Source organism: Vicia villosa, linkage group LG5, assembly GCF_029867415.1.
Source record: "Vicia villosa cultivar HV-30 ecotype Madison, WI linkage group LG5, Vvil1.0, whole genome shotgun sequence".
Classification (NCBI taxonomy): domain Eukaryota; kingdom Viridiplantae; phylum Streptophyta; class Magnoliopsida; order Fabales; family Fabaceae; genus Vicia; species Vicia villosa.
This window is the reverse complement of record NC_081184.1, coordinates 149,668,484-149,679,706: the sequence shown is the minus strand read 5'-3', so window position 1 is coordinate 149,679,706 and position 11,223 is coordinate 149,668,484. Positions and strand designations below refer to the sequence as shown.

Genomic DNA, 11,223 nt, shown 5'->3' with positions numbered 1-11,223 from the left:
GGCCCAACCACCAATGATGTTGGGTAGATAATCATCTAAGAAATCAATTAGAACTAAAAAAACATATCACTAAATTAAATAAATACGTTAAAACCAGATCTGTTTATTCCCATAAACTGATTTGCTTGTTTTTTCTTTGTTTAATTTTTGCTGTTCTATTTCATGCACAATTACTTATACGTTTTATTCAATTTTAGCCATAATTATTTTACTATTTTTTGTCTATAAATATAACTTTTTCTCAATACTGGTTTTAATCAATATATATTTGCACAACTGCTAAACTATTAAAATAACTTGAAGATGGCTAGAATAAGATTTTCACCTCTTGCTGCCACTATTCTTGTTGTCATATTGATCTCCGGTGAGTACATTTTCTTATTCAATACAAATATATAAAATGTTTTAAAACATATTAGTTATTATTTTTTCAAATTTGAATCAGGATGCGAGAAAGCAATGGGTGAGGCTATGGAAATTGATGGTGCGGTGAAGTGTTGTTATGACAATCACATAGGAAGGTGCATTCCAGGTGTAGACGACAATCGTTGTAATCAGATTTGCAGTAACAATTGTTACAAAGGAGGACGTTGCAAAATTGTTGGAAATAAAGCACCAAATCATTTTTGTCATTGTTATTGCTGATTGTTTGTTATTATCATTCTAAATTACTATTGCTAGTACTAGGGTTTCACTATTATAACCATATTTGTATGGTTTGAAATAGGAATACTATATTTTGATTTTGACAATTCAAGATGTTTTGTTTTTTAGTTTTAAATTTCTTATTAAGCTTTTTTTTTCTCATAAGAGGTTAAAATATATATTTGTGTCTTTTATGTTGGGTTAATTATTTAATTAGAGATCGGTGTCATTAATTATTAATAAGTTGTATTAATATAAATAATGGTAAATTTTATTGTTAAATATTGAAAATCATTTGATTGTGTTTTTTTATTGAGTTTTGATGACACTCATTCTATTATCTTTTAGGTATATTGTTTAATTAATATTTACTTTTTTTTAATTTTACTAAAGAGAGAATAAAGAGTCTGTCTATTTGCTTCAAATGAGGAGGAAGGGAAGAGATCAAGGGGAGAGATTTTAAATATAATTTTATATATTTAATATGATATTCAAATGTAAAAAATTGATACATATTTTTTTGGGATAAATTTTTTAATATTGAGTATATTTGATTCAGATTAAATTCCCCGATACAAATTAAACTATATACTAATAAAAACTTTTAAATCATGATGAATCGTTTAACAAAACAAATGTATAAAATAACTTATTATTAAAATTAATGATTTAAAATTTTCAATAAAATGTATATAAAAATATGATTGATTTAAAATTTGATATAAAAGAAAATATGATAGGATAAATAACAAAATTAAAAAAAAAAGAATATAAATAAACATAAACAATTATTAAATAAGTCAAATAATTATGATTTATATTAAGTACAAAAATTTGAATGTAGATAACAATTATAATAAATTATTGTAAGCAATCGAAAAAAATCACATAGAAGAAAAACATTAACACGAAAGAAAATAAATAATTTTGAAATAATAACATTAAACCGATTATATTTTAACAAATATAATTATTTTTAAAATATCAAAACTTATATTCACTCCCTTCAAAATCCCCCTGTATTATAGTGGACAAATCTTCTTTTTCTTCGTAGAAACATAATATCTTTGTGGTTCTACTTCACATATTAATCTGTCTATTAAATTGCAATAAGTTGTGAAGCTCTGTAATTGGAGAATTTAACAGAGGAGACTAATTCCTAAAGTCCAATAGAATTGTACTGGATGACAAAACTCTTTTTCAAAAAAATTTAAGTGTCTAAGATCAAAATCAAACTCAAAACCTCTAATTAAATTTAAAGAGATCTCTTACCATCTTGCTTTTGTTCTTTTGTTACTTTTATATATTTGGGTTTAAATGCATTGTTCCCCTTATTTTAGTTTTTTTATTTCGCTATTCTAAAATTTAGTTTTTTAATCCTTATTTAATAAATATTAAGATTTTTTTTTTACAATTTTGTAAATATAATATATTTATTTATTACATGATCTTTAGGGTGTTTGTGGTTCATTTTGAATCGGTTTTAAAGAAAAAAAAATCATCCGATTCAAAAATAGATTTACTCGTGGTTTGGTTTTAGATGATATATCAAAAAAGGTTTTAGAATATCCAAAATACAAAATATATTTTTTAATATTATTATAAAAATATTAATAAATAATATATTTAATATAATATATAACATATAACGTATTAGGTTAATATTACAAAATGAGAAAGACAATCGTGATTGAAACAAATAAATAATTAAAATAAATAAAATAAATTAAACTAATAAATAGTAATTAAAAATACGTATGATTGAATAATAAATTAACACAATTTATCATACTAATAAAAATAAATAACTATAAAAGTATATACATGTAATTCGGTTCGATTTGGATCAATTTGAAAAAAAATCAGTCTGAGCGGGGAGATTACTTCTTGCCGTTTCTATAAATTGGACCAATGCTTATTGGACCGTTTATATCTATGAGCGGATTATATTGGGCAAATTGGAACAATTGGACTTGTAATACCCGGTATTAATATTTCCTAAGAGTCTACTAATTGAGTAATTAGTGGAGGACTTTTAGAGTTATGTTATACCTACCATGTATTTAGAAGTATTGAGAAGTAAACTAAATATGTGTGTGAGGGGTATTATAGTCTTTGTCCAGTTAAATTAGGACTTAGGAATTGTTTGGAAGGCATGATAATCCTCCACTTTTGGAAACAAACCAGATTTTGTAGAGAGGAAGAGAAAGAGCGTGAAACAAGAGGAAGGAGGGAGGAAGAGACCCATTATCATCTTCATCTTCCACCTTGCATGTTCAAGAGATCATCATCTTAGCCCTGATCCATCATCAAGCAACCTGTTAGCAGCTTCTTCTACTCTAATTTCAAGGTGAGTCTCATAGATAGAGACTTTGGGGTATTCTATTGGGTTTATGCCATTTTTTTGGGGCTAAGGGTTTTTGAGAGTAAATGCTTCAATTATCCTACAAATGCATGTTTAACCCTCCATTCTGGTAATAATGAGTATATGTATGCTTACCATAGCTTATTATTTGATTAACAATGGCTGCATGTTAAAATTTGGGGCTTGGGAACCCCAAATGCGTTTCTGCATTTTTGCTGTTTTGCAGAGTTCGCTGCAGCGAACTTTCATTCGCTGCAGCGAATGGTTCGCTGTAGCGAATGGTTCGCTGTAGCGAATGGTTCGCTGTAGCGAACTGTGTAGCGAATAAACTTGGGAGCTGAGTTGATTTATTCGCTGTAGCGAATCGGGGCTTCGTTGGGAGTTCGCTGTAGCGAACAGACCTGGATTTGAAGAAAGTTTGCTTCTGTTTGAGTTCGCTGTAGCGAACAGAAGTTCGCTGTAGCGAACTAGTCTGATACAGAATTGATAATTCTCCCCTATGAGTGCAGTTTCGCTTCGTATCGAGAACCGAAAGCCTCTTATGACTTGTATGACATGTTGGCATGTATTTAATGTATGAGACTATGATATGATCACCATCCTACTTATATACATGTATGCTTGAGTGATACAATGTGTGAATTATGTTTTGATGTGATCATTGCTTTTCCCGTTCATTCCGGTTGAATGTCCGGAGATGCCTTGCCTGTGTGGCCTGATTGTGTTTATATATATACTTGAATCAGAGTAGGCCTGACTAATAGATGGTAAATCGCTTAAGACCACGACTAATGCTTTGTGATCTTTAGTGCGTGCCATGCTTTGGGATCTGGGATACCTTGCTTTGTGATCTGGGTATGTCTTACGCACCTGAGCTACCATTGCGATGTGCTTGTGTGGGTCTTCAAAGGCGTTCCACCAGCGGTTAATAGCATCGGCGTGCTTGGTATGGTGAGGTAGTGGTACCACATAGGATGCACTTATCGGTTAACTCACCTCTAGTGATGTCACATAGATAATCACTAGGCTTTCGCCCGGTGGGCTCATGTAGTCTTGATGGCGTTTTGTACATTGTGGTGACCACATTGGCGTATAGTGAATGACGGTGCCATGAAGCCATGTAGGTAAGTCACCGCTGTAACTCGTCACGGATAAACCACATAGGACTTATCCGATCAACTTGCGATGTGCATGTACAAGTCTCTTGACAATAGACATGAGTGTAACTCACCGAGGGTGTGGATGCGTAGTCTATGTAGCAGGCATGTAACTTACTCTTGGATTCCTCGTACATGGGTATGGGTTGTATATTGGATGACTTGGCTTGGTGTTTGTTATTGTTGCCTCATTGGATAGTTATGGGACTTCCAATGACGGTGTACCCTTGCTTGTACTTGTACCTAGCCGTGAGGACAACCTGGATTCTCGGTGAATGCATTGATTGCATGTTCCCTGTAGAACTGAGTGAACCCGTAAGATAGGGAGACTCATTGAGATTTAGTAATCTCACCCCATTCCAATTATTCTTTTTTACAGGTGGTTCGAGGCAGGATCGAGGCAAGGGTAAGATGGCTTAGCTTCGAGTTGATGTTCTTGGCGATGCTTTCCGTTGTAGTCTATGATCTTTTGTAATACCATCTTTTGTATCATGGATATGTACTAGTACCATGTTGGAACTCTTGTACTTTGGCCATGACAGTTTGGGCTTTTGAACTCGTACTTATACATCATCCATTTCCGCTGCTTATTATACGATTTTCCGTAACCATTTTAATGCCATATACGTATATCCTAGGCAATGTATGTATGGGGTGTTACAGTTGGTATCAGAGCAGGTCGAACCTCGGCTTTGCCACGAAACATCTTAAGTCGGCATAATTCTGCCTCATATGTGTAGTGTCGGCATGATTCCTTATGTCTTACTTATGGCATTAAGCCTGATCAACTTGATTCCGTGTGTAGGACAAACAGGAAGATGGCTGAACAACGCAGAGGTCCCGGAAGGCCCAGGACGAGGAATGTGGAGACTGGGCCTGGAACTGAGAATACGGGTGTGCCTTGGGTGCAGATAATGCAACAGATGCAACAGAATCAGATGATGATGCAGATGATGCAAGGCATGCATGGGCAACAACCAACCGCTCCTGCCCCTACTCCTCAGGCTGCAGCAGGGCCTGACTTTCGTGCTTTCTTTCGGATGGATCCGCCAGAGTTCTTGGGTGGCTTGGACCCAGTTATTGCTCATGATTGGTTGTATGGCATGGAGATGATATTTCAGGCCATTCAGTGCACAGAGGAAGAGAAAGTGATATTTGCTGCTCAGAAAATGAAGGGACCGGCAGGTAGATGGTGGAATACGGAGTCTACGTATTTCACTAATCAAGGAATTCCAAAGGATTGGCAACACTTTAAGACGGCGTTCTTGGAGAAGTACTATCCCAACAGTGTGCGTGCTTTGAAGGAGCGTGAGTTTCAATCCTTTAAGCAAGGAAACATGTCGGTGTCTGAATATGCTGAGAAGTTTGAGGACATGGCTGCTTATTCTAGACAAGCTGCCTATGCACCAGACGAGCTATGGAAGATTGATCAGTTCCTCATGGGGCTGAATGCTGATATTGTACACAGTGTGTCTCAAAGGGAGTTTACTACTTATGCTGAGTGTTTGAGGCAATGCTATGTTGCTGAGAACACATTGAAGAGGGTTCAGGAGGAAAGAGAGCAGAACAAGCCGGTTCGTAGGGATCAAGGAAGGTCGGGGCAGCATTTGAGACCCCGTAATTCTCCAACAATGAAGAAACCAGTTTATGGGGATCGCTCTACTCAGCCCCCTCAATGTGGCAAGTGCAATAGGAAGCATTATGGTAATTGCTCAACAGATTCAAAGAAGTGTTACAAATGCGGGATGACGGGTCACTTTATGAAAGATTGTGCAGCTCCGGATATTCCTGAAAAGACTAAAGGTCGTGTTTACACCTTGGACGCCAGGAAGACTCAAGGGAACACCAATCTTGTTGCTGGTATGTGTTATGTTAATAATCAGCCCTTGTTTGTGTTAGTTTATTGTGGAGCAACACATTCTTTTGTTTCCTATCATTGTGCGAGGAGACTTGGTTTTGAAGCAAGTCCTCTCCTGAATCCTATGATTATCTCGTCAGCTACTGATGACGTAGAAGAAGCTCGAGAAGTTTGCAAGGATTGTTCTATTACCTTCAATGGTCGTAGATTCTTGATTGACCTTATCTGTCTACCGCTTAAGAAGATCGATGTGGTGCTGGGAATGGACTGGTTGTCACCTAACTCGGTGTACATCGGTTGTAAAGAGAAGGCTATCTTCATTCCTGCTGAGGGAACTACATCAACCAATGCCATTGAACATCTTCTTGAAGGTACAGTTAACATGGTCAATTACCTTTTTGCTCGAGAGAAGTCTTTCCTTTTGATTCTTACGTCGGACTCCAAGGACAGGAAGAGTGTATTGGAGATTCCGGTTGTGTGTGAATTTTCCGATGTATTTCCGGATGATGTTACTTCTCTTCCGCCGGAAAGGGAAGTTGAATTCTCTATTGATCTTGTTCCGGGTACCGCTCCAGTTTCGATTACCCCTTATAGGATGTCTCCTGCAGAGCTAAGAGAGTTAAAGAGTCAGCTAGAAGAGTTGTTGGCGAAACACTTCATTCGTCCTAGTGTTTCTCCATGGGGAGCCCCAATTTTGTTGGTAAAGAAAAAGGATGGTAGTATGCGTTTGTGCATCGACTATCGTCAGCTGAACAAGGTAACCATAAAGAACAAGTATCCTCTACCACGAATTGATGACCTCCTGGATCAATTGAAAGGAGCCTGTGTGTTCTCGAAGATTGATCTCAGGTCGGGATATCATCAGATTCGGGTTAAGAGTTCGGATGTATCTAAGACTGCTTTTAGGACGAGATACGGTCATTATGAGTTCTTGGTTATGCCATTCGGGGTAACCAATGCTCCTGCTGTCTTTATGGATTACATGAACCGAGTGTTCCAACCGTATTTGGACCAGTTCGTGGTAATCTTCATAGATGACATCTTGGTCTACTCTCAGACTATCGAAGAGCACATGGAGCATTTGAGGATTGTGCTGTCGGTTCTTCGAGAAAAGCAGTTGTTTGCCAAGTTTAGTAAGTGTGAGTTATGGATGTCCGAAGTTAAGTTTCTTGGACATGTCATATCTGGCGGCGGCGTAGCTGTAGACCCTTCAAAGGTAGAAGCAGTAATAAATTGGGGACGACCCAAGAATGCAACTGAGGTCCGTAGTTTCCTAGGCTTGGCAGGTTACTATCGGAGGTTCATTATGGGATTTTCCAAATTGGCATTACCTTTGACCAGACTTACAAGGAAGGAAGTCTCATTCGAATGGAATTCAGAATGTGAGAAGAGTTTTCAGAAACTCAAGGAGAAACTAACTACAGCTCCAGTGTTGGTGATCCCAGATCCAAACCGATCTTATGAAGTATTTTGTGATGCTTCTAAGAAAGGTTTGGGTGGAGTGTTGATGCAAGATGGACAGGTTATAGCTTATGCATCTAGACAGTTGAGACCTCATGAAGAGAATTATCCTACTCATGACCTTGAACTCGCTGCAATTGTGTTCGCACTCAAGGTGTGGCGACATTATTTGTATGGAGTTCACTTTGAGATATTTAGCGATCATAAGAGTTTGAAGTATCTCTTTGATCAGAAGGAACTTAACAGGCGTCAGAGGAGATGGATGGAGTACTTGAAGGACTTTGATTTTGATTTGAAGTACCATCCCGGTAAAGCTAATAAGGTAGCCGATGCCTTGAGTAGAAAGGAGATAAAAGTTGCAGAACTGATGATGTTGGAGTTTGGCCTTATGGAGAAGTTCAGAAATTTGGATTTACAATTTGAGTGGGCACCAACGGGTGTATTGATTAGTAACTTGTGTATTGAGAATGAGTTGCGGGAAAGGATCCGTCAAGCACAGTGGAATGATGTAGAATTGCAAGCTAAAGCAAACCTTCCAGATTTTGTTCGTACATCTGATGGACTCATTGTTTTTGGACGAAGGATGTGTGTGCCAAATGACGCGGAGTTAAGGAGGTTAATTTTGGACGAGGCTCACAAGAGCAAATTCACCATTCATCCCGGATCAACCAAGATGTACCAAGACTTGAAAGGGAATTTTTGGTGGCCCGGTATGAAAAGAGATGTGGCTAACTATGTAGAGCAGTGCGTGATTTGTCAACAAGTGAAGATAGAACACCAAAGGCCCGGTGGTATGCTACAACCGTTGGATGTTCCTGTCTGGAAGTGAGACAGTATATCCATGGACTTCATTGTGGGACTACCACGAGTCTTGGGTGGGCATGACTCTATATGGGTGATAGTGGATCGTTTGACCAAGTCCGCGCATTTCTTACCGGTTAAGACAACTCACAAGGTTTCTCACCTTGCGAGGCTTTTTGTAGTGGAGATTATGAGATTGCACGGTGTACCTTCTAGCATTGTGTCAGATAGAGATCCGAAGTTTACCTCCCGATTTTGGAAATCTTTTCATCAAAAGATGGGTACAAATCTGAATTTGAGCACTTCTAACCACCCTCAGACAGATGGGCAAACAGAAAGAACTATTCAGACCATTAAGGATATGCTGAGGGCATGTATCTTGGAAATTGGTGGAAGTTGGAAAGATAACTTACCTTTGATAGAATTCGCGTATAACAACAGTTATCACGCGTGTATCAGTATGGCCCCATATGAAGCCTTGTATGGGAGGAAGTGTCGATCACCGTTGTGTTGGTCTGAAGTTGGTGAGAAAGGAATTCTTGGACCGGAGATAATTCAAGAAACCACGGAGAAGGTTAAGATGATTCGAGATAAGATGAAACAAGCTCAAGATCGACAGAAGAGTTATGCGGACAAACGAAGGAGACCATTGGAGTTTGATGTAGGAGATCATGTGTTCTTGAAGGTGACTCCGAGGTTGAGATTGAAAGGACCGTTTAAGACACGCAAGCTTAGCCCGAGATACGTAGGACCTTATCAGATCATGAGACGGATAGGTGAAGTCGCATACCAGTTAGCGTTGCCTCCTTCACTATCTGGGTTGCATGATGTATTCCATGTGTCTCAGTTGCGGAAGTTTGTGCCGAATTCGTTTCATCCTATCCTACCGGATACAATTGAAGTTGAACCAGATCTTTCTTTCCAACCGAAGCCGTGTCGTATTCTGGAGTATGCTAGTAAGTCATTGAGAAGCAAGGAGATACCCCTTGTCAAGGTGTTGTGGGAAGAGTCGCGTCCCGACGAAGCTACTTGGGAGCTAGAATCGGAGATGCGGGAGTTGTATCCTCACCTATTCTGGTAAGTTTTCAAATTCGAGGACGAATTCTAATTTAAGGGGGGGGGGAGAATGTAATACCCGGTATTAATATTTCCTAAGAGTCTACTAATTGAGTAATTAGTGGAGGACTTTTAGAGTTATGTTATACCTACCATATATTTAGAAGTATTGAGAAGTAAACTAAATATGTGTGTGAGAGGTATTATAGTCTTTGTCCACTTAAATTAGGACTTAGGAATTGTTTGGAAGGCATGATAATCCTCCACTTTTGGAAACAAACAAGATTTTGTAGAGAGGAAGAGAAAGAGCGTGAAACAAGAGGAAGGAGGGAGGAAGAGACCCATTATGATCTTCATCTTCCACCTTGCATGTTCAAGAGATCATCATCACAGCCCTGATCCATCATCAAGCAACCTGTTAGCAGCTTCTTCTACTCTAATTTCAAGGTGAGTCTCATAGATAGAGACTTTGGGGTATTCTATTGGGTTTATGCCATTTTTTTGGGGTTAAGGGTTTTTGAGAGTAAATGCTTCAATGATCCTACAAATGCATGTTTAACCCTCCATTCTGGTAATAATGAGTATATGTATGCTTACCATAGCTTATTATTTGATTAACAATGGCTGCATGTTAAAATTTGGGGCTTGGGAACCCCAAATGCGTTTCTGCATTTTTGCTGTTTTGCAGAGTTCGCTGCAGCGAATGGTTCGCTGTAGCGAACTGTGTAGCGAATAAACTTGGGAGCTGAGTTGATTTATTCGTTGTAGCGAACTTTCCTTCGCTGTAGCGAATCGGGGCTTCACTGGGAGTTCGCTGTAGCGAACAGACCTGGATTTGAAGAAAGTTTACTTCTGTTTGAGTTCGCTGTAGCGAACAGAAGTTCGCTGTAGCGAACTAGTCTGATACATAATTGATAATTCTCCCTTATGAGTGCAGTTTCGCTTCGTATCGAGAACCGAAAGCCTCTTATGACTTGTATGACATGTTGGCATGTATTTAATGTATGAGACTATGATATGATCACCATCCTACTTATATACATGTATGCTTGAGTGATACAATGTGTGAATTGTGTTTTGATGTGATCATTGCTTTTCCCGTTCATTCCAGTTGAATGTCCGAAGATGCCTTGCCTGTGTGGCCTGATTGTGTTTATATATATACTTGAATCAGAGTAGGCCTGACTAATAGATGGTAAATTGCTTAAGACCACGACTAATGCTTTGTGATCTTTAGTGCGTGCCATGCTTTGTGATCTTGGATACCTTGCTTTGTGATCTGGGTATGTCTTACGCACCTGAGCTACCATTGCGATGTGCTTGTGTGGGTCTTTAAAGGCGTTCCACCAGCGGTTAATAGCATCGGCGTGCTTGGTATGGTGAGGTAGTGGTACCACATAGGATTCACTTCTCGGTTAACTCACCTCTAGTGATGTCACATAGATAATCACTAGGCTTTAGCCCGGTGGGCTCATGTAGTCTTGATGGCGTTTTGTACATTGTGGTGACCACATTGGCGTATAGTGAATGACGAGGCCGTGAAGCCATGTAGGTAAGTCACCGCTGTAACTCGTCACGGATAAACCACATAGGACTTATCCGATCCACTTGCGATGTGCATGTACAAGTCTCTTGACAATAGACATGGGTGTAACTCACCGAGGGTGTGGATGCGTAGTCTATGTAGCAGGCATGTAACTTACTCTTGGATTCCCCGTACATGGGTATGGGTTGTATATTGGATGACTTGGCTTGGTGTTTGTTATTGTCGCCTCATTGGATAGTTATGGGACTTCCAATGACGGTGTACCCTTGCTTGTACTTGTACCTAGCCGTGAGGACAACCTGGGTTCTCGGTGAATCCATTGATTGCATGTTCC

At 38.7% G+C, this 11,223-nt stretch overlaps 1 protein-coding gene across 1 annotated transcript; it reads left to right on the top strand.

Annotated features, from left to right (window-relative positions):
* The first annotated feature begins 303 nt into the window (after window positions 1–303).
* On the top strand, window positions 304–8,315 carry LOC131605726 (uncharacterized). The gene is made up of 5 exons (XM_058878050.1): window positions 304–364; window positions 446–521; window positions 4,973–6,667; window positions 6,932–7,640; window positions 7,719–8,315. Exons 1-5 carry the CDS (start codon window positions 304–306, stop codon window positions 8,313–8,315), a joined length of 3,138 nt encoding a protein of 1,045 aa, XP_058734033.1.
* The last annotated feature ends 2,908 nt before the right edge of the window (window positions 8,316–11,223 follow it).

Coding starts and splice junctions, on each gene's coding strand:
- LOC131605726 (XM_058878050.1), top strand. CDS start 304: ATGGCTAGAATAAGATTTTCACCTCTTGCTGCCACTATTCTTGTTGTC. Junction 365..445: donor TGTTGTCATATTGATCTCCG/GTGAGTACATTT, acceptor AATTTGAATCAG/GATGCGAGAAAGCAATGGGT. Junction 522..4,972: donor TATGACAATCACATAGGAAG/GTGCATTCCAGG, acceptor TTCCGTGTGTAG/GACAAACAGGAAGATGGCTG.